General features: G+C 42.5%; 1 protein-coding gene across 2 annotated transcripts in view; it reads right to left on the reverse strand.

The window, feature by feature from the left end:
- The window catches only part of kif5bb (kinesin family member 5B, b), a 36,074-nt gene extending 11,771 nt beyond the window's left edge, over window positions 1-24,303 (reverse strand). Inside the window, exons 1-18 of one of the 2 annotated variants that reach the window (XM_060940145.1) lie at window positions 23,886-24,303; window positions 13,914-14,001; window positions 13,642-13,715; window positions 13,449-13,553; window positions 13,286-13,334; window positions 12,270-12,325; window positions 12,075-12,162; window positions 10,819-10,943; window positions 10,591-10,695; window positions 10,283-10,428; window positions 6,340-6,488; window positions 6,030-6,220; window positions 5,821-5,889; window positions 5,469-5,675; window positions 5,016-5,159; window positions 4,605-4,790; window positions 4,338-4,455; window positions 4,073-4,128 (exon numbers count right to left, since the gene is read on the reverse strand). In XM_060940145.1, the coding sequence (XP_060796128.1) occupies window positions 4,073-4,128; window positions 4,338-4,455; window positions 4,605-4,790; window positions 5,016-5,159; window positions 5,469-5,675; window positions 5,821-5,889; window positions 6,030-6,220; window positions 6,340-6,488; window positions 10,283-10,428; window positions 10,591-10,695; window positions 10,819-10,943; window positions 12,075-12,162; window positions 12,270-12,325; window positions 13,286-13,334; window positions 13,449-13,553; window positions 13,642-13,715; window positions 13,914-14,001; window positions 23,886-24,011 (2,082 nt within the window). In that variant the 5' untranslated portion in view covers window positions 24,012-24,303. Of the gene's footprint in view, window positions 1-4,072; window positions 4,129-4,337; window positions 4,456-4,604; window positions 4,794-5,015; window positions 5,160-5,468; window positions 5,676-5,820; window positions 5,890-6,029; window positions 6,221-6,339; window positions 6,489-10,282; window positions 10,429-10,590; window positions 10,696-10,818; window positions 10,944-12,074; window positions 12,163-12,269; window positions 12,326-13,285; window positions 13,335-13,448; window positions 13,554-13,641; window positions 13,716-13,913; window positions 14,002-23,885 lie in introns of both variants that reach the window. The other variant, XM_060940144.1, reaches the window with a different exon arrangement.
- Window positions 24,304-27,690: the final 3,387 nt, after the last annotated feature.

Raw genomic sequence — 27,690 nt, forward strand, 5'->3', positions numbered from 1 at the left:
CTTTCGAAGATTGAAATTATTCTTTTAAAAAAAAAATACGATTTTATTTATTTTAAAAAAAAAAAAAAAAAAAGTCACCTGTGTATTTATACTCGAACACTTATCCACCCCAGGCTCAGCAAATACCGATATTCACTTCACCTTCAGCGAATAATTGTTAAATATGTACAGTTACTTTGCAAATATTACTTCTAAAATACATCTATGATTATTCTAATATCCATCAGCAGAATTCTTAGTCATGAAACTAAATGTTGGCACACCAGAAATTCAAACGTACACTTATTGTATACGTATTCTCCGAAAATAATTTCTGTATTTTCTCTCAATTTTCCAAGAGATGCTCCGAGTCTAATTCCTTTCTTGGCTTCCTGTCTTTAAATCACATTTCCGTAGCTCCACTGATTGATGAAAGCTTTTAAAAAGTGTGTTGTGAATGCACACAACCCTGACTCAGCCTGTCTGGCAGTGGGTTTATCTAACTAACCTGCTTTCCACAGGCACAGGACTTTTCTAATTCATCACAAAATTCAATATTAGGTTACTTTGCGCTCTCGTCCTGGAAGCGTGCCCAGTACAGTGCGGTAGGAAATATTTAGTTCAAATAAATAAAGTGGTAGGACAAATTAACAAAAACAGGGAAAAACTATAACACTTGAAGGAAAATGGTCTGCAACCCAAACTGAGTGGCTTTAAATTCTAATAAGCAGATAATATTTTGATGTTCATCATTTACCCCTCCCTTCCCTGAGAGTCCAGGACTATGCGTATCCTGCCTGAATATACTGTCTTATGGTGACGTAAACCCAACTTTACATATGAAAGCAGAAGTTGTTCTCTGGAACAGATGGTAATTCGACAGGCAGGCAGACAGAGGATTTTACATGAAGCAATCGAAGAACAAGCTAAACAGTGACAAAATCATTGCTGTGGATCAATAAAAATTCATCTAAAACATTAAACAAATTTTAAAGCTGTAATACTGTTACAATTCTTAAATCTGCCAAAAAGGGCATTTGAAAATAGGAAGGCACTTTGGCAGACAGTCAGTCAATTCCCCACTGAACAGAAGCTCAGAGAAGTGTCTCCGGGCAGGAAGATTAATGAGACTATGACAACTGAATGTGACGTGCATGACCTGCATCAAATTATTTCAGCTCCGCCCCGTTTGTCCCAAATCGGCTCAGGTTGTACCAGGGGGAGATGGATGACCAAATACAGCATACAGTGGTGCTTGAAAGTTTATGAACCCTTTAGAATTTTCTATATTTCTGCATAAACATGACCCAAAACATCAGATTTTCACACAAGTCCTAAAAGTAGATAAAGAGAACCCAGTTAAACAAATGAGACAAAAATATTATACTCGGTCATTTATTTATTGAGGAAAATGATCCAATATTACATATCTGTGAGTGGCAAAAGTATGTGAACCTCGAGGATTAGCAGTTCATTTGAAGGTGAAATTAGAGTCAGGTGTTTTCAATCAATGGGACGACAATCAGGTGTGAGTGGGCACCCTGTTTTATTTAAAGAACAGGGATCTATCAAAGTCTGATCTTCACAACACGTTTGTGGAAGTGTATCAAGGCACGACCAAAGGAGATTTCTGAGGACCTCAGAAAAAGCGTTGTTGATGCTCATCAGGCTGGAAAAGGTTACAAAACCATCTCTAAAGAGTTTGGACTCCACCAATCCAGTCAGACAGATTGTGTACAAATGGAGGAAATTCAAGACCATTGTTACCCTCCCCAGGAGTGGTCGACCAACAAAGATCACTCCAAGAGCAAGGCATGTAATAGTCGGCAAGGTCACAGAGGACCCCAGGGTAACTTCTAAAGCAACTGAAGGCCTCTCTCACATTGGCTAATGTTAATGTTCATGAGACCACCATCAGGAGAACACTGAACAACAATGGTGTGCATGGCAGGGTTGCAAGGAGAAAGCCACTGCTCTCCAAAAAGAACATTGCTGCTCGTCTGCAGTTTGCTAAAGATCACGTGGACAAGCCAGAAGGCTACTGGAAAAATGTTTTGTGGTTGGATGAGACCCAAAATAGAACTTTTTGGTTTAAATGAGAAGCGTTATGTTTGGAGAAAGGAAAAACACTGCATTCCAGCACAAGAACCTTATCCCATCGTGGTGGTAGTATCATGGTTTGGGCCTGTTTTGCTGTATCTGGGCCAGGACGGTTTGCCATCATTGATGGAACAACTAATTCTGAATTATACCAGCAAATTCTAAAGGAAAATGTCAGGACATCTGTCCATGAACTGAATCTCAAGAGAAGGTAGGTCATGCAGCAAGACAACGAGCCTAAGCACACAAGTCGTTCTACCAAAGAATGGTTAAAGAAGAATAAAGTTAATGTTTTGGAATGGCCAAGTCAAAGTCCTGACCTTAATCCAATCGAAATGTTGTGGAAGGACCTGAAGCGAGCAGTTCATATGAGGAAACCCACCAACATCCCAGAGTTGAAGCTGTTCTGTACGGAGGAATGGGCTCCTCCAAGCCGGTGTGCAGGACTGATCAACATTTAGTTGCAGTTCTTGCTGCACAAGGGGGTCACACCAGATACTGAAAGCAAAGTTTCACATACTTTTGCCACTCACAGATATGTAATATTGGACCATTTTCCTCAATAAATGACCAAGTATAATATTTTTCGTCTCATTTGTTTAACTGGGTTCTCTTTATCTACTTTTAGGACTTGTGTGAAAATCTGTTGATGTTTTAGGTCATATTGATGCAGAAATACAGAAAACTCTAAAGGGTTCACAAACTTTCAAGCACCACTGTATCAATCACTTCCAACATATAACAAAAACAAAAAAACCCTAATTCCTCTGATTAAAATGGTTTATTAGAAGTCTGAACATGTCCAACTACAAACTTGGAATGTTTCAACATTTTGGTTGATTACATAACCAAAACTAATTTTTTTCCCCCCAAAATGATATCCATGAGTTTTTTTTTTCCCCAAGATATTTTTTTGGGCTTTTTTCACCTTTATTGGATAGGACAGTGTAGAGACAGGAAATGAGTGGGAGAGAGACGGGGAGGGATCGGGAAATGACCCCGGGTCAGAATCGAACCCGGGTCCCCGGACCCACGGCACGGCGCCCCCAATATATCCATGAGTTTTAACTTTTTTTCCAAATCGTTATAACTCCAGGAACTCAGTTTTGCCTTATTAACGATTGTGTCTTCACCTGCTGTAACAAAAGTCTATGTTCCAACCTTGCAGGACATAATAAATCAGTATGGGTGCAGGTAATATCGGAGTTCCTCACTGGATGTCCAACCTCACAAAAAGGACCACCCCGTCCTTTCTTTTCTCTTCATTACCCACTTTTCCCCCCAATGACGTTTAAGAGTTATCGCCAGCAGATGAAGCAAAGCCCTGTCCTGCTCAGTTTTGACAGGCTTGTTATAAAATTTGCAAAAATTCATGGCCAAATCTTCAGGAGTCAGCTTGTCTGCATGGCATAGCTGTGAGTTACGAGCTGCAGCGTGTGTACAGGCTACTGCTGGAAACAGTCCGCCACCAGAATGGCAAATTTTCTTCTTTTTTTTCCCTTTTATGGTTGTGTTTAATCTACGCTTTCTACCACCTGGCGAGAGCATCACCTGCTTGTCAGAGCCATCGAAATTATTCATTTTGTATATGAAATCCAAGTCCAAAAACCCACGGTGAAATTCCTAAAGCGTGGGTGCCGCCATGTTGGATATCGATTAGCACGCTGATTGGTCGAGAGGCGCTATCGTGGTTTGCGGAAAAACGGGAATGGCGCTTATCGCGATATGAAACGAAACTATGATTAGGAGTGTTAAATACATGGGGATTTATTGCGATTTGGTAAAAAAGAAAGACGGAATAACAAATGGGGATCGGATCTTGATATGTTGGCACTGCTAAGTCATGTTTTTCAAATCTCGAGCTTATCGCATTTTGGAAAAGAGCTTTTCATATGTACTATACGCCCCATTTGGTCGTGTAAATTTGCTTAACTAGATCATAGTCTGGTGAAAAAGCACCATTCTATTACAGGGCTGGTTTACAGTTTCATACCTTGACCTCATTGGCTGACTGAATTTCATTCTCTTTCTCCATAGCATGAACTTTCTCTGTAAAAGATCACATGCAACAAGTATTCAGAAAAGAAGAATAAACATGGGGCAGAGGCAGATTTCCACCAAGACAATTTTCAGAGACTTGCATATAAAGCTATAAAGGGTATCTAGAAGTAAAATGCAAAACTTACCAAAATAAATCTGCGTAAAAAAAAACTAGAAATGTAATGGAAAACTTTCAGACTGGGCCGTAGCGTGCATACCCTGTGCGCTGATTTTGACAAGTTCCTCATTGAGCGAGTCGACATTTTCCTCCAGCTGCCTCTTTTTCTGTTCCACATTCTGAAGGTACTCTGTTAGAGACTTAATTTTAGCCTCATACTGCAGAGACAGAGAAAATGAAAACATTTTTCACATTGCGTTGAGATAGCCAAGCCACAAAACTGGTGGGAGTTTCCCAGTTGCATGGAAACTAAATCTAACAAGTGTCAAGGTTTTCACGCAGTCCTACTGGCCCTCACGTCAGTTACCTGAGAGATGCGGAGCTGGCACGCAGCCAGCTCCTTCTCGTTCTCGTCCATCTTCTTGTTGCTGTCGGCCTGAGCTGCCTCCAGCTGCTTGCTGCGCTTCACCAGGGTCTTGACCTCTGACTTCATCTTACTGATATAAAGCCTAGCTACAGTAAACTCCTCATCAATCATCCCGCTGCCCTCATGCTGCTGAGAGACACAGAGGGAGAAAGGGATAAGAAAAGGTGTCACATTAAAAAGCAGATACACAAAAGAGGAAGCGAACACAATGCAGAAGTCAAAAAGCAAGTGCTACCACTGTGTGTGGGTTTTTTTTTTGGGGGGGGGGAATACAAAGTCATGCAAAGGTCCATCTCAGTTCTCTCAACACCAGCATTCTGCACGTCTTGAAGGACAGCCACTATGACTTACCTTGATGTCATTGCTACCCACAGCAATGCCGATTTCCGCCAGGTCCTTCAGCAGTGATGACATCATCTCAGTCACCCTCTTCTTCTGGTGGTTGGTCATTTCCTTTAGCTTCTGCAGCTCAGAATCTAATGAGGCTAAAACACTCTGGAAAAACAATAATGAACAGCAATAAGGAGAAACTCAAAACAAAATTACTGGCTGTGCAATCAGCTCCAATAACACTTTAAAAAAAAAAAAAAAAAAAACACCTTATAGATTGATTAATAAAATATTGTCCGTCATGCGCTGGAACTGTTCCATTTACTCTACGTTTTTTAAAAACCCTGCTTAGAACTCCAAGTACAACACCGTATCGTTTGCTTTCTTCTTCATAACAACCCCCCCCCGCTTAACTGTGTACCGTGGTTGAACCTTCATACACCTGTAAATAAAACGAAATTAATGCCTGCACACCGATTTCTGGTTCAGCTCTTCACTGAGGGTCTCAAACTCCTTGGTCTTATCCTCCACCTCCTGGCTCTTCTGGTCGTAATTAACGGCAAGTTCCTCCAGCGCCTGCAGCACCTCCTTCACCTCCTCTTTAGAGGCTTCGTTCTCCATCTGCAGACGCATCAGCTCTGCCTGAAGGTTATCGTGGTCTCTCCGTGAAGAAGCCAGAAGCTACAGAGAACATACAGTTCATTAGCACAATGGTCTGTTAATTAACAGAGACAGACACCATCCTACAGCTTGTCACAGCTTTTCTTAAAGCTAACAGAACAGTTTGAAATAACACATTATAAAACAAAAACCTGCACAGACTCACCTCTTCCTGGTCCAACATCTGCTGCTTGAGCTTCTCAGCCAGCTGAGACTGCTGATTTATCTCATCATCCTACAACAAGGACAGGAAGAACAGTAGAAACCAGGAAAAGAGGGGTGGTAAAAAAAAAAAAAAAATTACACCGAGGTAATATGAGAGAAAAAACACACAAATTGGGCAGAAGTTCAAAAAAAACGCTCCAAAGTATTTACCTTATCATCGAGCTGCTTGTAAAGTTTGGCCAGCTCAGCCTCACACTTCTCTCTTTCGGTGTCCGTCAGACGCACTCCAGGGATGTTGGGAGTGGAAGCTATCTTGTCATTATTCACGGTGTTATCCAGAGCCAATACCTCAGCATTGGCTTTCTCTTTATCATACTGCTCATCAATCGGCACAGTCTCGCCTAAAAGCAACCACACAAACCTTAGAGCCACACCAAAGCTTTTTTTATATTGTGTTCTGCCAAAAAGCTTCAACATAACTGGGGTGTGTGTGTGTGTGTGTGTGTGTGTAGCATCTTACCATTCCTCCAGCGGTTGAGCTCATTTTCCAACCAGGTTATCGTGTTGCGGAGTGTCTTGTTCTTTTCTTTCTCCTTCTCATATTTTTTCTTCCACTGTTCTGCCGTCAGTTCCACATTCACAGTCACTGTGTTCTTAATGGTCTTTGCCCTGAAGCCAGCAAACACACACAAACATACTGCAAGTCACCTAAACTTTTTAAGAGCAAAAACTGTCTCAATAAAGCAGGGATGGTCAATTTTTATGCAGCATTTCAGAACCAGGCACTTGAAACACACTGTTGCAAAACAGATCAAAAATATGAAACGACTGCCTGCATTTTGGTTCCAGTTTTCTTAAACAGAAGCTATTGTGACTTCTGGAGAGGATTTTCTGTTGTAGCCAAACACACGTTTATGCTAATTATTTACTTGAAGGCAGCACATTGAAGAGTTTTCACAGATATTCATTGATGTATTTTATTCATCATTTATTTCGAGTCTGCTTTGTCAAGTTTTCATTTGCAAAACTTACAATAAAAACAAGCTGTTTAAAGATGACCAGACGGAAGTACATGTTTACTCTGTTTCAAGTTTGAAACAGGTGGCTCTTCTGTTCAGGCCATGGTGCTGATCAAAAGTGTCACTACCCACCCCTCAAAAAAAAAAAAAAAGACCACGCCACACAACCAATTCAAACCTGGTGTGTCTGATTGGTAGCCATGAACTAATGGTTGCACATTAAAGTGTAGTTGTCAGCATCGTCACCTTTGTAAGCAAGGAATTTTATATGGACCTTTCCAAAAGGTAATTGTATACAGGGTATGCACATGATATCTCCGTGGGCAGAAGTCACTGCGGTTACACCCACCGAGTCAAAAAGAGACTGAATGGCTCAGCTTGAATGCCTCGAAAACTCAAAGTAAAAATGGAGGGAAAAAATAATAAAAATTGTGCGATTGACGTTACAAACAGATTCAGAAAGAAATTGGAGCTATCTAATTGCCAAAAGCTAAAGAAAAGAGAAGTAAATGGCTCACTGCAACTCACAGACAACTTGAATCCAGGCACCAAAACTTGGATGTATGGCTGCCATTTTGTGCCAGGTACCCTACGGATAGGCATTTCAAGCAAAAATATATACGTTATTTACCAGCTGGGACGCCCGTATCGTGAAATACCATGACCGAGGACCGGGCCGAGGTCATGGTATTTCACCATACGGAGCGACCTTAAGCTGGTAAATGATATTTATTTTTTCTTTACCAAATTCTAACAGAAAATGAGAGCGCCCAAAAGGGAAAACCGAGCCGAGCCGCCATTTTGAATCCTCATTCATGGCTGTAATGCAAATTGCTTCCTCCTCGGTATACAAGTGCACTTCCATAGCAGGGAAAAAAAAAAACAAACTACATTTTGCCGCCTATGTAGTCCCCTATTTATACAAAATAGGAGTCATTCAGGATTCACCCATGTTTTTGCTCGGCATTAGCAAGTTAGAGGTTTTTAGCTTTCTCCTGAAATGTTTTATTTTATTTCTTCTTCCTCAGGGTAGTCAAACTCGCTTTCGCTGTGAAGACTGTCGTTATCGCTATCTATGCTGTAAAATAATTTAAGATTTTTGATAATTTTTTTGCTGTTGTGAACGAGCGAGTTGCCAGAGGTCCGTAACTGGGGTCCGTACCATAGGAGACAGACCCGCTCACCAGCCAATCAGAGCACAGGATTTGGACCGCGAAAAAATATTCAATATTCACTGGGAACTATTTGACCATTACAGAGTGATAATATATTTAAAGACATGATAAACCACAAACTATTCTTTTTTTTTTTTTAAATGATTGGTCATGGTGAGGTTCCCACCGAATAATTCCTAGGAGCTACGCTGGATTTTTGGGTAAAAATCAGATGCAAATAAAACCGATACTCTACAAGATAGGACCTGCTGAAACTTTTCTCCAACAGTTTTGACTCTTTCAGTAGTTTTTTCACAACCGTTAGGTGGGTCTAGATCGGCTATTGCCTCACGTTCCAACCTTAGACATGAACACAGTGGGGGGAAATAGCCTTTATTAATAAACCCAACAATCTAAAATATTTCGAAAATGTAAAGACTAATAGATGATGAGACAAGACAAAAAAATCTTGGGTTAGCAGTACAAAGCCTTCACAAACTGGGAACGAATCACTGTTTTATCTTCTCGCAAAATGATGTTTACTTCTATGAAGTTGGTCACAAATTGCTCCTTTAAATGCGAATTAGAAACATACCAAGTAACAGTACACAAGCAGCATCCAGTAACTTAGATGCGTTCTGGCTTTGCTTTGTGTATTTCAGAACACCAATTCCTGGCCACGTCAGTGTCGACGCACCGCGAGTTCTTTGGAAGATTCTAAGGATGACATTCAATTCCAACTTCCTTATTAAAGCAAAATCACTTGTTTTACTCCTGGTTTCACAGTTTCCCCCTACTAAAAGCAGCCATTCGCACTATGTTTTGCCACTCTCGCTGTCTGACTGAGACGACACAATACTTTGGTCTTTCATGATGGTCACCATGTCTGATTAGGCAATCATAGTGCTATCAGTTCTTGCTGCGTCTTGGTCAGGAGACATGGGCAACACTAAAATTTTGACCCTGACCAGTCATCGTTCACATCCTTGCGTGTTGTCAGGGAGGAGGGTCAATCAATGGTTAAATCATGGCTATATCGTAGGAGTTGTCAAACTAGACGAGAACACACAAAATTGACATGCTAGACTTATCAGGGCCTCATGGGGCATCCCAGATGTTACATCGCTGTTCTTCAATTATAAATCACACTACAAAGCCCATTCACTGTTCTGAAGACAAAATCAGGCTGAATTAGTGTAGTGTGATCACTGATGTCACTGCTATCACTAAGTGGTTAAAGTGCATATTCTGGACCAATTTCGTTTTTTTTTTTTTATATGAAAAGTATGTCCCTTTACACGCTCATCCAGAAGGGTAATTTTGCACAAGGCCATCTGTCTACAGCAGAAAAACAAAACTAGACAGGGACACTCTAACAAGTGCAAACCCCGCCTTTTCCCTATTAAAATACATTGGGCAAAAATTTCGAAGTTCTGCCATGACCTTGACCTTTGACCTCCAAAATTTAATGGTTTCCTTCCTGGGTGATTGGCAACACATGTACAAAATTTGGTCCAAATCGATCCATTGGTTCTTGAGATATCTTGCAGACACACAGACAGACAGACAGACAGACAGATACACACACACACAGACTGACGCAGGTGAAAATAATAACCCCTCCGACTACTGTCGGCGGGGTTAATAAAACGCATCTGGAAAAATCCCAAGGGAGTCTGAAGCCAGATCCGTGACGTCACCTGCGGAAGCGCCAGCAGGCTGCGAGAGCTTTGCATGGTTTCAGTGAACAGCCTGTGTAGACCAAGCGCTCCCACTTCTCTCTCATTGTCCGGTCTTTTGGAAAAAAATGGAGTACCAATCCCATCAAGATTGGTGTTGCTACACCCTCCTACGATACATCTGTTAACCATTTTAATAATTACATGATAACGTTGAAGAAACTTGCAGAAAACCACCAGGTCGTTTTCTCATAAACAAACCAGCGCCGACGTAGGATTCAGAAGGAGGCGTCCCGTACATGACGTCACGAAAATCAATGTTTCCCGGTAAATCCAAATGCCAAGTTTTCAGAGGCGGCCCAATTCGCCTCAAATGGCTTGATTTCAACTGAATTTTTCTGGTATTGCGCAAGGTAAAAAAAATTGCACAAAATGTGACAGATATTTGACCAAAGTTTAATATAAAATAGGAGAATTACATTGATCTCGCTCCTGAATTTACCCGTGATATGCACTTTAAAGGGTTCCTTGTCAAATGTTTACCATGCCCCGATTGATGCAAGGTAAGAACCAACATCTCAGCTTCCTTAGACATGTTTGTATATCCTCACCTCTGTCCAAACATCAGTGTAGATTTGGTCTCAGCCTCATTAAAAGAGGAAGGAGAGCAGCAGATGACGATGGTAGTCCTGCAGTTGCCACCCAGAGAGTCCTGAAGAATCCTAGTCATCTTACTGTCTCTATACGGAACATACGTCTAACAAGGACACGCATATGATGTTAGTGAAGTGCCAAAGGAACAGGAGAGATTAACTTCATGTACAGGGTTCAGTGGAGATCATACAGATTTCTCTCTCGTTCTTTTTACACACGCACAATTGAGATAAAGATTTTTAATACAAAAATGGAGAAGACATACCGTTCCTTCAGCCAGTGCAGAAATGACATTTCCCAGTGAAGAAAGGGATTTGTTAATGTTTTTGGCTTCATCCAACACAGCTCCTTCAGCTCCAGTTTTACTGACCTACACACACACACACACACACACACACACACACACACACACACACACACACACACATGAGAGAAAGCAAGATGGAGAGAACCACCAGCAATTAGACCAAAAATTAATCGGTAGCAGGTTTACCTTCTCACTGCCAGCCAGATCGACCAGATACAGCTTCCCACTCAGTTTTTGCTCCGTCTGTGTGTTCTCCTGCTTCACATTAATCAGGAAGATACTGTGACTCCTGGAGCTGTGCTCATTCATGTCTGACACACACACGAGAATACAACCTGTTACTTCCATTTTCTGGATTCTATTATGGTGTACATGTATTGGAAATTATTATTACGTAACCAGGAACAACTTGGGGATTTTTTTTTTCCCTTTCCATTTAACCCAACATTAATCACAGCCAAATCTAACCTGCTGCATGCCTTCCAGATTAGTGGCAGTAACTCAATAGGGAAGGGGAAGAGCTTACATATGCTTCCGCTCACCACCCGGCTCTGTTTTGAATGATCAGTCATGCAACATAGATGGTCTGTCAGCGAAACAACTCAACTTAAGTCATTTGTTTGAGTCCCATTCAATGCCGGGATAAATGCAGGGCTGTTGACAGCAGCGGCTCTTGATGCATCCCTTGGTACTTGCTCCAACTCTACTAGCTCTCCAGTAACCATAATAAATTTAGCAAAACAAGGGCACATCCTGTCTGACTTTCAAGACGAACACACCAATCAGAGTGCTGAGATTTACAAGATAACTAATATTTCCTGGGTAATTTCCTCAAGGGTGCAAATTTCAAGATCACCAGGGGCTGTGTGTGTGAGTGAAAGTTTTCCAAAAGCACAGTCAGGAAAATTGAATGCTTAGTCTTAACCTTTTCTAAAAACAAAAAGAGTCATAAATGTAGATAAAGTGCTTCTACCTACACTCATCATATACTGTAAGTGCACGATGTAGATATATAACCAGTTATGGACAATTTCCCTCAGCACAGCAGTGACACTGTCCTGCAAGTGAATGTGGAACTTCTACAAGTGAATCAGATGCAGCAATGTTACTGAGCTTTAAAAAAAAAAAAAAAAACACTACTAACATGCTGAAAAATGGCTAAAAATCCAGCTAATGGTGTATTTTGATCAAAAACTGATTACTGATAAAGGGCTTGAGAATATAAACGGTTCCTAATGCACTCATACCAGGTGGTCTGCCCCCCCCCAGGAAATATCTGGTCAGTGGTGGTCCTATGGCCTGCAGTGGTCTTTAATGGGTGGATAGTATGGAATGTGCACCTGATAAAATGGTCAGTGAGCACTGATGCATGATATTTAATAAACTGGCAACTCAGCATATTGGTGGATAGAAATTAAAAAAAATAAAGTGCTTGGGCATACTTGTCACAGCCACATGTCTATTGGATTTGCCCTCATCAATGGTGTCCATCACCTCCTCTGGGCTGCAAACAAAGCGCTCAGTGCAACCCTGCACACACACACACACACACACAGCGAGAAAGAATTAATTATCCCTAGACACAACCAATCACCCAACTTTCTTCTTTGATCCCACTGTTCATACATCATATTCACCTTGACATATGGGACCCTGTTCTTGTCTTCATGGACAGATAGATTAGTCTTGGACACTGCAAGAAAGAGATTTGGAATTAATTTAAATAGGTAAATAAAAAGACGTACAAGACCTAGCCATCATGCATCGAAAATTTAATTTTACCATATGTGGTTTCTGACTGCAAACGTGCTCTAAAAATCTAGTTTCAAGCTTTAAAGGAACAGTCCACCGTACTTCCATAATGAAATATGCTCTTATCTGAATTGAGACGAGCTGCTCCGTACCTCTCCGAGCTTTGCGCGACCTCCCAGTCAGTCAGACGCGCTGTAACTCCTGTTAGCAATGTAGCTAGGCTCAGCATGGCCAATGGTATTTTTTGGGGCTGTAGTTAGATGCGACCAAACTCTTCCACATTTTTCCTGTTTACATAGGTTTATATGACCAGTGATAAACAAGTTCAGTTACACAAATTGAAACATGGCGATTTTCTATGCTATGGAAAGGCCGCACTATAATGACAGGTGTACTAACACCTTCTGCGCGCTTCGACAGCGCATTTATATCTGAGCTCCGTATCAATGCACTGCCGAAGCGCGCAGAAGGTGTTAGTACGCCTGTCATTATAGTGCGGACTTTCCATAGCATAGAAAATCGCTACGTTTCAATTTGTGTAACTGAACTTATTTCATGCCACTGGTCATATAAACCTATGTAAACAGGAAAAACGCGGAAGAGTTTGGTCGCATCTAACTACAGCCCCAAAAAAATACCATTGGCCATACTGAGCCTAGCTACATTGCTAACAGGAGTTACAGCGCGTCTGACTGCGTCTGACTGACTGGGAGGTCGCACAAAGCTCGGAGAGGTACGGAGCAGCTCGTCTCAATTCAGATAAGAGGATATTTCATTATGGAAATACGGTGGACTGTTCCTTTAAGCCAGCAGCCTGATGCACGATCGTGCAACCACTTATTTTAATCAGGGGATATAATTAGTGAGCTGTATTTACAGCAATCATCAAGCTCACACTCACCATCCAGCAAGTCTCTGATTTTATCCAGGTAGATTTCAAAATAGGAGACCTAGTGACAAAACCAACCAAATTACTACAAATCACTGATCAATTATATTTAAAAGGTTTTATCATACTTTATACCCAATGCCCCTGGAGCTACTGTATGGCTCAGCTCGTTTACCTTGATATGGAATTCCAGGTTTTCATCCATGGAGTAAATGTAGTTAAATATGTCCTGTACTATACGTGGAATGATTCCCATTCCATCTGGGTCATGCAGATTACCCTGGAAACACACACAATTTGTGTATATTCAGCATGACTGATTATTACGCACGGCTTTCTGCAGCTCCGCAGCTACAACAGCAGTTTACCTCCATAGTATGTGTTTTTCCAGATGAGGTCTGTCCATAGGCAAATATTGTACCATTATAACCTTCAAGGACATCTACAAAGTGGGGAGAAAAATATCAAAACATGTTAAACTTGCTGCTGAATAACGACGGCATGTAAAGGTTTTAGTTCATTTGGTCATTTTATGGTGTGCAAAACACAAAGGCAGATTATGGTCCAGTATTTATCCCACACATGTACATGTTCATGAAGCTGTGTGAGCAAGCCTGGTGTCCTCAGTCAAACTCCTCACCTTTAACGATCCTCTGAGCACAAGCGTTGTACACCTGCTCCTGGGTAGTGTTGGACTGGAAAACACGGTCAAACATGTACGGCTTTCCCTGGAAAACACAAGAAAAGAAGCTTCTGAATGATTCTGCATCTTTCTCCCAAATTGTGTTCACTGCATGACATATAAAAGATCATTTGTGTTCGAAGACAACACATAAAAGACTATTCAGCCACAGTATGTGTAAAAGCAACTGTATCTGGCTGGCAATAAACTGGATCTTTAGCTAATCAGCTGACTGCAGTCATGAGATGCGGTGATCGCAGTAAAACACAGGCACACAAACTGTTTCGCAGTCTGGGTGGTGCCAGTGGATTACAGCAATTACTATTTAGAAATATGATAAAATGAGGCTGTGATTAAGCAAACCTTGGTTGTGATTAGAGGACAAGGCCTGTTACACAACCACAGCATGCGTTTTAAACCGTTTAGTCACGTTTACTACAAAATGGTTCTTGTGGTTCAATGGTCCGGCAAAATATGCAGACAACGACAGCAGAAACATTTCAAAGCATGACATGGTGAAAGAATCTTCACTGTGTGGATCAGCTATAAGCAAATAAATATGGAAAACTAACTGTAAACATCTCATCCAGCTATTTGGGAAAATTGTCTGGTCAGGCACTCCTAATACTCAAATTATCATGAAATAAACGCCATTATTATTATTATTATTATTATTAACCAAATCCCTAGGCCAGGGGGTCCAAACTTTTTTCAAAGGGGGTAAGATTAGACTTCATCAAAATACCCGAGGGCACCCGTTAACTTTGTGCTTTTTGTCTGTAGCCATGACTTTCGTAACCATCAAGTGAAAGCAAGAATTTCCATGTGTTGGCCAGCAGGTGCTACATTCTAAGACAGATGTTGTGGACCAGTTAACATCCATCCACAGGCCACATTTGGCCCTGGGGCTGGACTTTGTACACCTCTGTCCAAAACTAAACATGAATGGCGTTGCTGTTCATCACCTCATCCGTGCATCTCATAGCCTAATTATTCGCTGATCACTCCAGCTGATGCCGATTGGTCACACTGCTTTATCTTACAGCAGATCTATAGTCATATGGAATCAATTTTGTGCCAAAATGTTCATACAATACTTTTGAAATATCAAACAAAAACGACAAATCAAAATACAAAAAAAACAAGTCAATTTTTTTTAGACTGGCAAACAAATTATTCGTGTAATCGTGCAAAATATCAGTCTATTACTCTTCAGAAACCTTTTATTTTTGTTCCGCATCTTTCTCAGTTTTGTTTGACAATTTATTTTGGTTGCGATTCCAGCTTTCTCGTTTGCGCTCCCTGACTTTTCGCTTGCATTTTTGGCACAAACTTCATGTGTGGGTGGGCTGTCCAGGAATGCATTCCCATTGGCTAACTTGTGTTTGACTGACAGCTACACTCAGCCATTCCCTACTCGGATTCTGGCGGACTGTTTGACGAGTGACCGATCCATTGACGGTAAACAAGGACTTCAGTGGCGACTATGATATTGAATTAATTCAACAAAGTGTACATTCAATATCATAGTCGCCACTGAAGTCCACCCGATCCTTGTTTACCGTCAATGGATCGGTCACTCGTCAAACAGTCGGCCAAAATCCAAGTAGGAAATGGCTGCAACAGCCTCCGGGGGAATGACTGACAGCTACGCTCAGCCAAACACAAGTTAGCCAATGGGAATGCATTCCTGGACAGCCCACCCACACGTGAAGTTTGTGCCAAAACTGCAAGCAAAAAGTCAGGGAGCACAAACGAGAAAGCTGGAATCACAACCAAAATAAATTACGTCAAACAAAACTGAGAAAGACGCTGAACAAAAATAAAAGGTTTCTGAAGAGTAATAGACTGATATTTTGCACGATTACACAAATAATGTGTTTGCCAGTCCTAAAAAACTAACTTTTTTTTGTATTTTGATTTGTCGTTTTGGCGGCACGGTGGTGTAGTGGTTAGCGCTGTCACCTCACAGCAAGAAGGTCCGGGTTCGAGCCCCGTGGCCGGCGAGGGCCTTTCTGTGTGGAGTTTGCATGTTCTCCCCATGTCCGCGTGGGTTTCCTCCAGGTGCTCCGGTTTCCCCCACAGTCCAAAGACATGCAGGTTAGGTTAACTGGTGACTCTAAATTGACCGTAGGTGTGAATGTGAGTGTGAATGGTTGTCTGTGTCTATGTGTCAGCCCTGTGATGACCTGGCGACTTGTCCAGGGTGTACCCCGCCTTTCGCCCGTAGTCAGCTGGGATAGGCTCCAGCTTGCCTGCGACCCTGTAGAACAGGATAAAGCGGCTACAGATAAATGAGATGAGATTTGTCGTTTTTGTTTGATATTTCAAAAGTATTGTATGAACATTTTGGCACAAAATTGATTCCATATAGTCACAGAGGTGGTGAAGTTGGCAAATTCAGGACTCTGAATTCAGGGCTGCCTGGTTTATTCCTTTAATCCTTCTGGTGAAGCTGCACAGTGTCAGCTGGCCTGACCATGCAAGGAAAGACCAATCAAGCCAAAATTTGGTGCAAATACAAGTCCAATGAACCTCATCAAAAGTTGTGGTCAAAGTTTAGTCCTGAACCTTTAAAACAAGCAGACCTTTAGGGCTTTTGAGTGAAACTATAAAAGAACACAACACTATAGATCAGCAACACTCCTGAGTTTTATTATACTGCTGATCTAGCTTGAATTACAGTCTTGGCAAGTAATAAAAGATGCATATTCAGAAACATTTTTAATAATTACAAACTGACAAGTAGCACAATGGTTAGCACCATCGCTTCACAGCAAGAAGGTTCTGGGTTCAAACCTCACGGCAGACGGAGGCCTTTCTGTGTGGAGTTTGCATGTTCTCCCCATGGCTGCGTGGGATTCCCCCACGGTTCAAAGACATGCAGATTAGATAAAATACCCAGCCGCTGGGGTTGTACAAGACGGTACATACTTAGTGCCGGTCCCAAGCCCGGATAGATTGGGGAGGGTTGCGTCAGGAAGGGCATGCCAAATCAACCATGCGCAACAGATCCGCTGTGGCGACCCCTAACGGGAGCAGCCGAAAGAAGCAGCAGACAAACTGACTGGAAGCATATGATTTGATGTTAACTCTTTGCACAGAATCTTCATAATCGTAACGTGTTTAAATGTACTTACAGAATTCAGAAGGGTTTTTCCATCACTACATGTGAGGCTAATCAGCTCTTGTCCTGCCTGACCAAAATCCAGCACATTTGGATGTTTTCTTTTCAATACCTTCTAATTTCCATCAGGCCATGCCCTCAGTCCAAACCAAACACTTGCCCAAGCAGAGTACAATGGAAAGAAAAGCTGGAAAAAGAGCAATAGCACTTATCCATGCAATGAGTCCCTCCATCTTCACCTAAAACACCAGCTCTACCTGCTGCAAAGCAGGGGGGGGAAAAAAAAAAAATTCATGACACTCACTGCATTTCTATGCAAATGTGTGCGTGCGTGAGATATGCATAGCCGACAAAGCATGCCACTGTGCTCTTTACGTCCTGCTCACAAACCAAACATGTTGCATTTGATGTTGGAAGCGAACTTCAAGTCCCTGTTGTATTTGGTGCAAACATACTGCGATGGTGGAATCTGTACAAAATGGTACTTTTACCACCATTCGCATTTGCTCTGTCAAGGGGACATGCTTACAGACAGACACGGACCTTGCGCAGAAGAATATGCAAGCTGTGCAAATGACGTGCTCCTGCAAAGGGTGGAAACATCAGCAGTCTTTTTGGTCATTTCAGATCTAGCCTGGAGAGACTTATGGCCCTTTTCCACTAGCCTTTTTCAGCTCACTTCAGCCCGACACGGCTCGCGTTTCGACTACCTCAGAGCAGCACGACTCAGCTCGCTTCAGCCCTGCTCAGCACCCAAAACTCGCACGGTTTTGGAGTGGGGCTGAAGCGAGCCAAACCGAGCCGAGTGGGGCTAGGGGTGTGAGCAGACACTCCCCTGTGCACTGATTGGTGAGGAGGAGTGTCCTCACATGCCGACACACGCCCCGCGAGCACGCTGGGATCTGTAAAACACCGTAAACCCGGAAGAAGAATTACGAGAATTTCTGAAGCCTTATGCGCCTCGCCTCATCTATACGCTCTTGCCAGTATCTGTTGGCGTTGTCGGTGACAACAAGCCACAACACCAAGACCAGCAACACTAACGACTCCATGTTTATTGTTTACTATCCAGGTCGTGAGACTCCCGCTTAAAAGGTCACTGATGTCACTGTTTGCGCCGCCTAACGACATCCACCCACTTTCGCTAACTCCACCCAATGTGTCCACCTACTTCCAGCCAGCACGGTTCAGCGCGGTTGTAGTCGAAATGCAACTCCAACAGCCCCACTCAGCTCGACTCAGCATGGCACGGCTCAGCCCAACTCAGCCGTGTTGGTAGTGGAAAAGCGGCATTATACAGAGAACACTGGAAAAGGCAGACGTTGGATTGTCAAAACTGCTCACCCTACCAGGAGATCATGAGTTTGAATCCTGACAATGGCAGGAGACAGCAAAACTGGCCGTGCTCTCTGGGTAGGAGGGATGGAACATAAACTGTGTGCGAGCACTCATGCATGGGGAAGAGGGCAGATAGCACTTTTATCGGAGTTTAATGCTGCCATGATGCAGTATGAGCAACAATGACTGGCTTCATGTGTATGAGGAAGCACGATTAGCCTTCCCCCTCCCAGGTTGGTAGATATCATGATACGGAGAGTTGGCTGGTGAGTGGGAGTTGGTCAAGAACAAGTTGGAAAAATCCAAAATAAAAATCAACTGAATCCTTTTGAAAAAGTGTTTAAACAAAAAAATATATACTTAAAAAGGGACTAGTGTCCTACCAAAAGCTACAGCCAATATTAAAGTCTTTTTAATGATTTGGAAAACAAAATACCATCAAATACTGTAGTACCTACAATGTTTTTATTAAAATAAATAAATGTGACGTCTTGGTCACATCACCAAAATATCATATTTGAGCTGGTGCACGATGCAAATTTCCTGCAGATTCCGACCGGACACATTTGTGTTAGTACTGCAGGATGGTCAGGAGGACTGACAGCAGCTCAGGAACACCGTCTTTGAGCATGTTTTTCTCCTCCGGCATGCTGTAACTTTAAGCAGAAAAAAAAAAAAAAAAATCACCAAGCAGTGCTGGACTCTGGCCTTCCAAGACTGAAATTGATGACCCATTGTCTACAGTTTAGCTTGATCACTGAATTTTTCATCAAGCTGGCAAAATTATAACGGGAAGGCTCGCTGTCCTACTTGATCCATTTTAATCATGGAGGGAGGGCAGCCACGGCAATACCTCATAACATCAGCAATATGGGACTAACAAATCAAGCCCATACTGAAGAGTATTTGGAGAAAGCTGAGCATTCAAAACTTGCATGTTAATAAAATAAAACATTAAATCTTCATTATGAGTTGACAGTATTCATTAAATGAGGCGATACTGCATTATAACTAGTCATAGGGTTATGTGACAGCTGTGCACGCAGTTGTGCACTGTAACTGGCTCTGTAGTGCATTTGGTTCAGATTCATCAGCATTTTCACAGTCTAGACACAATCAGCTAGCTTGTCATGCAACTTGTGCCTAAATTAAAGGATCCCGTTATAATAATTAATGGTGCAAGCTCAAAACCACAAACATGCCAGTGTAGCCAATAATAAATTTTTTAATTAAGATTACATCTCCAGTACTGAACAGTTATTCGGTAGTATTAAACATTTGATGAATATGCAAACTGAAAGCGATCAAATGACCTAAAATGTTCCTTCTAATCATTATAACAGATTACATTTATTTCACCTCTAACATTGCACGTCTCTGTCCTGCACTCAGCATTTCAGCGTCCTGGGTGCTCATTCATGCTTTTGTTACACTGTGACTTGATTACGGTCGTGCTCTGTTTGTTGGTCTCCCAGCCAAAGCTTCAGTACATACAAAACTTTGCAGGTAAAGTCCTCACCCACACATCTCCTGTCTCCTCCAGAACCTCCACTGACTCCCCGTTCTATTGCATTCAATATAAAATTCATCAATTTACAGTGAAAGCACACTCAGGCGTGCAGCCATGGAATCTTATGGAACTACTTCAACCCAACTCTCCCATTCGCAGCCTGAGATCTTCACCTTCTGGTCTGTTATTGGGCCCCAAATGTAAATTAGCCACCATGGCTTCCAGGGTATTTCGAGTCACAACCCCCGACGCTGTAGAATTCTCACCCTCAGAGCCTTCGTGATGGTACATCTCTTCTCAAACTGAAAAGTCAACTCAAGTCTCATCTCGTCTCTCTCTGCTATCCGTCACTGACTGCTCATTCCTTTTCCATACTTTGAGCTAATCTAATGTCTTTATATCCACGTTGATTGTGATTTCGCTGTGCCTCTTATCAGTAATGACTTAATTTGATCTTTTTTGTGGTCGTGCCATGACTCTGTGAAGCATCCTCTGGCTGGTGAAAGGTGCTATATAAATTAATCTTCTTGTCATGATTTACCACCACTACTTGTGAGTACGCAAGTACGAGTAATCATGCTTATACCAACATGAGACGAAACATTCTGCAAAATAAAGCTGACATGGCTGAATCGGCTCACGGCGAGCCACTCTGGTTGACCTTATGTTCGGATATCTCCAGTCCAACCCTGTTCCTGAATACTTCCCCACTTGTAACTATTAGTTCACCAATAGACCTTTAAATTTCACGTACAAACTGGCCGAATAACTCATCTCATTACAGTACATGCAACACTGGCGGGCATAAATGATACTAGTGATGGTGAAACAGGAAGTCCTAACATTAATAAGAGGAAAACAGACACAGTGTTTCATGATAAGAGAAAAAAAGGTTAGAGATTTTACTTCAGAAGAAAAAAAATAAATCAGCAAATGCTTGAATTCATTTGAACCAGAATTATTTAAAAAGTAAATAAATTAAAGGAAGCTTTCTAAGCTGATGTGCTACAGATGCAACGGAAAAACTGATTTGCTTTAAAGTGCACCTGAGGGCAAAAGTTAACACACCCTTAAGACAAAAGTGAAAAAGACAAGCCGTATTTAAAGCAAACGTGGGGAATCCCCAGTTTCAGTTCTTGCATTATATAAAAATAGTCAGACTGTGTGTTTGTTTAAATAAACCTTTTCTGAAAGCAATATAAATAATCCTGCATGTCGTCTCATTTGCATCCGTCAAGCTTTGGGATGACTTCAGCTTTAAAGTGCATATTCTGGACCAATTTCGTGGGTTTTTTTTAAATATGAAAAGTATGTCTCTTTACACACTCATCCAGAAGGGCAATTTTGCATAAGGCCATCTGTCTCCAGCAGAAAAAAATAAAACCACAAAACACGTCTGGAAAAATCCCAAGGGAGTCTGGAGCCAGAATCATGACGTCACCTGCGGAAGCGCCAGCAGGCTGCGAGAGCTTTGCACGGTTTCAGTGCACAGCCTGTGTAGACCAAGCGCTCCCATTTCTCTCTCATTGTCCGGTCTTTTGGAAAACGATGAGTTCTAATCCCATCATGATTGGTGTTGCTACACCCTCCTACAATACATCTGTTAACCATTTTAATAATTACACGATAACGTTGAAGAAATTTGCAGAAAACCATCAGGTCGTTTTCTCATAAACAAACCAGCGCTGACGTAGGATTCAGAAAGAGGCGCCCCGCACACGACGTCACGAAAATCAACGTTTCCCAGGAAATCCAAATGCCAAGTTTTTTCAGAGGCGGAAGAATTCACATCAAATGGCTCGATTTCAACTGAATTTTTCTGGTATTGCGCAAGGTAAAAAAAATTGCACAAAATGCGACAGATATTTGACCAAAAGTTTAATATAAAATAGGAGAATTACATTGATCTCGCTCCTGAATTTACCCGTGATATGCAGTTTAATATGTGCCTCTCTCTTCTTTCTGACATTTCTGTTTTAACTCTCTCCAGTTTTTTTCCTCCTCAATGTTTGCTCACTCTTCTACACATCTGTCAGATGATGACAGATTGACTAACTTCTTCACATCAGGTCAAGGAAAAAAAAAACCTTTGCATTCTTCCTTTTCAAACCATCCTACTGCAGCACTCTTGTGTGGACAATCTGTAAAACAGAAATGCATTTTAAACTATATCAGGGATGCAAACTTTTGTACTTACGCTACGATCACACTGCAAGGCTTAATGCTCAATTCCGATTTTTTTGTGAAATCCGATTTTTTTGTGAGGTCGTTCACATTAACAAATATATGCGACTTGTATGTGATCCTCAGTATGAACGAAAAGCGACCTAAAAGTGTTCCGCATGCGCATTGCAGGATACGACGACGTCACACGCAGTGAGCATGGCCAGTGTTTACGGAAGTAACCTAAAGTTTCCTGTGTATGACAGTAGCCAGCATGGAGTACCTGGCGATGATGCAGTTGTTGTTGTGACGGAGCCAGAACATGCACAATAGCCTGATGTTAAGGAGGAGGTTGAGAAGGAAGAGGGCAAGGGTTTTGGCTCAGGCGTTCTGCGGGGTAGTGACTGCAACCTCCGTTCAAAGGAACGAGTCATGTGCCATGTTTTTGTAACTTTTTTTGAGAGACCCGCCGCCTACTTCAGCGCAGAATAGTGACGTTTGTGGCTTGTTGATGACGTGTAAGTCGGACGAATGCGACCTGGCGGTTCAGACTGAAGTCGCATATGAAAAGATCGGATAGGAATCGGAATTAGGACCACATATCCAAACGGCCTGGGTCGGATTTGAAAAAAATCGGATCTGTGCCGTTCATATTGTCAATAAAAGATCGGATACAGGTCACATACGGGCGAAAAAATCGGATCTGAGTCACTTCAGCCTGCAGTGTGAACGTAGTGCAAGTTGTGCAGACCCATGTTTGAATAAGTCGTGACCACAGACCAAACAGGTTTACCGCTTAACTGTCAAAAACAATTCCTCGTCTTTCAGTTCAAACACTGATAATTAGCACAAGGACACAAACGTTTATCAGATGAAGCTTTTCTTTGTTAAACTTTGCATAAAGGACTAAAGGAGGCCAAATGCTCCATGATGGACAAGCCGCAGCTGTGATGCTGTGCCAACTGGCTCGGCTAAAAAAACCAAATAACATATCAAGATGCCTAAAAAAAAAATACATACATATATTAAAGCCTGTATTTCATTGCTCATGTGTTGGCTAGCTGAAGCTTTAATAGGCCTATTTTTTTCCCTCAGGAACTGGATTAACGTTACCAAGAGTGAACGAATGAATAAAAAAAGGCCGATTAATAAGTTGCGGATATGTGGGTGGCTAACTAACTAGCCAGCCAGCCATCTTCAGGTCAACTAAAATACGTGTCAAAAAATGGTCTAGGTTTATAAACACGGCGGATTATCACTAATCTTTAATTCAATAAGCATAACGAATGTTAGCTGACTAGCCTCGTCTTGCGTCGCAGTCTTTGAAACGGAGGGCCAAAGGATGATGCTACACATCCGACCAAGCTAGCTAGCTTAGCTAAACGGTTGAGATTAGCTTGCTACACAGACAGTCCAAAGTTAGCAAGCTATAAAGTCATTCAGTCGCCTGTTTGTTCTTGCAAACCTAACTAGCTGATTATTACCTCAAGGTTAAAATAATAATAATAATTAAAATCACCACAGGTTAGTTTTGTTACCTGTTTGGAAAAAATATATATATACACAAATCTTGCGAACAAATAATGCATCCAAACTTAGTGAATTGCCCACAGAGCTGGTTAAAGAAGGTCTGGGAATTGGCTGGCCTACAATGGGCGAGCTTCCGTTTAGCGACGTAGCTCCAGTTAGTTAGCTAGCTAGCAAGCTAGTTAGCTAGCCATAATAGCCAAGGGGACAATTGAGCTAGCTAGCAACAATACACACACACACACGGACATTTTCGCTGACTTACCCCGATCACTACATTGTCTTCTCCTTGGAATTTAGGAATATATTTGTCCCCTCTTTCGACCTCGGCATTGTTTAGTGGCCTAAAGCGGCACATCACTTTGATGGTGCACTCCGCCGGGTCCGCCATCTTTCCCCCAGAGCCGATGGGGTGTCACAGTACAGCCGAGATCCTGCTCCAGGAGGAGGCCGCGCCCCGCCACGCTCTGTGCAATTTCACAATGCAGACGCTTATTCACTGAGTGTCCTCGAATATATATATATATATATATATATATATTTCTCTCTGTTTTCTTCCTGCTCGTCTCAGTGCCCCGCTGCTGCTGAAGCCATGGCGGGGTGTGTACCTGAGACCGCACGCAGACCTCAGACCCTTCAGCTCAGAGTCAGTGGCGGAGCTCGGATGCTCGGTGACGTCACTGCTGTGTCCCGACGGGGCGGTTGCGTCTCATAACAACAATAAGGAAAGCGAATCCAGTATTACACATCCGTGATTATCCTGTCTTATTGTTTTTACAACGATCATATCTTGGCTGCCAGTCGTGTTTTGACTTCAGATGGTTGTCAGTGGTATAAATCACTCGGCTTGTTAACTAGCATTACCTCATTGAGAGATCATCTGTGGGGCATTAGGCCTGGGCTGGCCACGTCACTCATATGGGCACACATTAATGATTCTGAACATACCGAAATTAGAAGAACTGTATTTATCAGCTGATCTATATCATCATAAACAGGCAAGCTGGAGCCTACGCTGACTATGGGTGAGAGGCGGGGTACACCCTGGACAAGTCGAGAGGTTATCGCAGGGACGCAAACAACCATTCAGACCTACATTGACACCTACGGTCAATTTAGAGCCGCCAATTAGTCTTTGGCAGGGCGGTGGTGTAGTGGTCGACGAGGGCCTTTCTGTGTGGAGTTTGCATGCTCTTCACATGTCCGCGTGGGTTTCCTCTGGGTGCGCTGGTTTCCCCCAAAGTCCAAAGGTTAGGCTAATTGGTGGCTCCAAATTGACCGTAGGTGTGAATGTGAATGATTGTTTACCTCTATATGTCAGTAGATTAGATTTTCATCTCATCTCATCTCATTATCTCTAGCCGCTTTATCCTGTTCTACAGGGTCGCAGGCAAGCTGGAGCCTATCCCAGCTGACTACGGGCGAAAGGCGGGGTACACCCTGGACGAGTCGCCAGGTCATCACAGGGCTGACACATAGACACAGACAACCATTCACACTCACATTCACACCTACGGTCAATTTAGAGTCACCAGTTAACCTAACCTGCATGTCTTTGGACTGTGGGGGAAACCGGAGCACCTGGAGGAAACCCACACGGACAGAACATGCAAACTCCGCGCAGAAAGGCCCTCACCGGCCACGGGGCTCGAATCCAGGACCTTCTTGCTGTGAGACGACAGCGCTAACCACTACACCACCGTGCTGCTTAATCTACGTTATCCATCCATCCGTCCATTAGCTGTAGTCTACAGGGTTCTACAGGGTCACAGGCAAGCTGGAGCCTATCCCTATGGGTGAGAGGTGGGGTACACCATGGACAAGTCGCCAGGTTATCGCAGGGCTGACACAGAGACAAACAACCATTCACACTCACACCTACGGTCAATTTAGAGCCACCAATTAACCTAACCTGCATGTCTTTGGACTGTGGGGGAAACCGGAGCACCCGGAGGAAACCCACACGGACAGAACATGCAAACTCCGCACAGAAAGGCCCTCGCCGGCCACTGGGCTCGAACCCAGGACCTTCTTGCTGTGCGGTGACAGTGCTAACCACTACACCACCATGCCGCCTGATCTATATCATATCATAACATAACCTAACATTACTTACTTACTACTTAGGGGCAAGGATCTCTGGAGGAGTAGTACCTTTCTGGTTGGCCTATATTAGGTGGCATCCCAGACTGGTCTCCCCATATCCAGCACCATGTGAAGCGTAACTTTTGGTCAATCCGTCATCAGCAAGGGACCGTAAAACCTAATCTCTCACATGGTGAAGACCGTCCGCAGTGGCTCTTAGTGCTGCCCCTAGTGTTGCAGAATGCAGCGGATCCAGGGGAGCAGACCCCGAAAAACAACAGGTCAGCTTTACACGGGTCAGCCCACTGACCCTTCCAATCTGCCTCTTTGGCAAAGTTGTGGTGATATGTCTTTCTTCATGATTCCACTCCACAAACAAACCACTGAGGAACACAAGCACCGAAGAGGGCAGCCTGCTTGCCCACTGCTCAGGGCCAGCAACCCTGTGTGGTGGAACTTCTTAACCCGCTATGGAGCCAAGAACATTTAAAATAAAAAACACACCATAACATAGGTTATTTCTGAGACAACCTTGCTGGATCAGGCCTATACATAGGTACAAAATCACATTAGGTCAGATCTTCTTGACCTTTTGCAGCCAGACCCTGAATGATACACTGTCAGAAATAGGGGTGCAGTTGGAGTCCATTTCTGTCCCCTAAGGTACAATCTACACTAATGTACCCCCTAAGGGCTCATTATTGGGCCTCAAGGTAACTATGTGTACCGTTTTATGGCCAAAAAGATACATATATACTCCCAAGCAATATATAGAAGGTATAAATAAGTAGCTTATAGATGTTACTGTCCCAGTGATATGCCATTGTACCCTTAAAGGTACAATAATTAAATAATATTGGCTGGCTTTTTTCGTGGTATATGAGATACATTCTATTCAGCTAGCATGATATTGAACGAGTCTTTCACACATTCCTTTCGGGTGTTCAACACGCCTTTCTCTTTCAAAATTCTCTCAAAATCTTCTGTATTTAACAAAGCAAACCTAGTGGTCATGCTTGTTTACAAATTGTCACAGTCGCTCGCTAGCACAGAAGTTTTTTGTGACGTCATGTTGTCTTGACAACCATGCAATATTGTAAATCATATTCAACACTCATTCTCCAGTGGGCAGAGTGACGGAATACACATAGGATAAGCGATATGCTAACAATATTGCATGCTATCAAACCAAATGAATTAAATCTGCTAGAAGGGAATAGAAAATGTTTTTATTCCATCGAAAAAACGTCATGTATGGATAATAATGTACTTTATTTTGTGTAAGGAAAAAGTGAAAGGGGGTGGAGAGGAACACATATACAGTTATGCTGCAGCAGAGCTTTAGTTTATGAATATGATCCAGCTATTTACACACCACCTACCGAAACATTGTTGCTTCATGCCAATCTTATTCCCTTTCAGCAGGATATTGTGTCCTGCCACATTGCAAAAACTCTTCAGGAATGGTTAGAGTTCAAGGTGTTGACTTGGCATCCAAATTCCCCAGATTTTAATCCGAACAAGCATCTGTGGGATGTGCCCGACAAACAAGTACGATCCATGAAGGCCTTACCTTGCAACTCGTTTTTTTTTTAATATGATGGCTGATCAGTGTATTAGGTACATTAGGCATCTGAAGGCACATTTTCAGAAACCGCTTTATCTGTTTTCAATCAGCGCTTTTCAGAAAAAAAAAATAGCTAAAGCCCACCCAAAAAGTAGTTAGAAGTAGATGAATTTGCAAATAGATTTATTAATCATAGCCTTGCGATAGATTGGCGACCTGCCCAGGGTGTACCCCAGTTCTCGCCCAAAGTAAGCTGGGATTGGATTCAGCTTCCCTGGGACCCTGACGGATATGCGGTGTAGATGATGGATGGATGGATGGATTTATTCATCATGATCAGTAGCATGTCAAATTACGAATCGGGTGCACAAAGAAGGAATATTCTCAATTACAGTATAATAGAATAGATTTTTATCTG

Source organism: Neoarius graeffei, chromosome 14 (assembly GCF_027579695.1).
Source record: "Neoarius graeffei isolate fNeoGra1 chromosome 14, fNeoGra1.pri, whole genome shotgun sequence".
Lineage (NCBI taxonomy): Eukaryota > Metazoa > Chordata > Actinopteri > Siluriformes > Ariidae > Neoarius > Neoarius graeffei.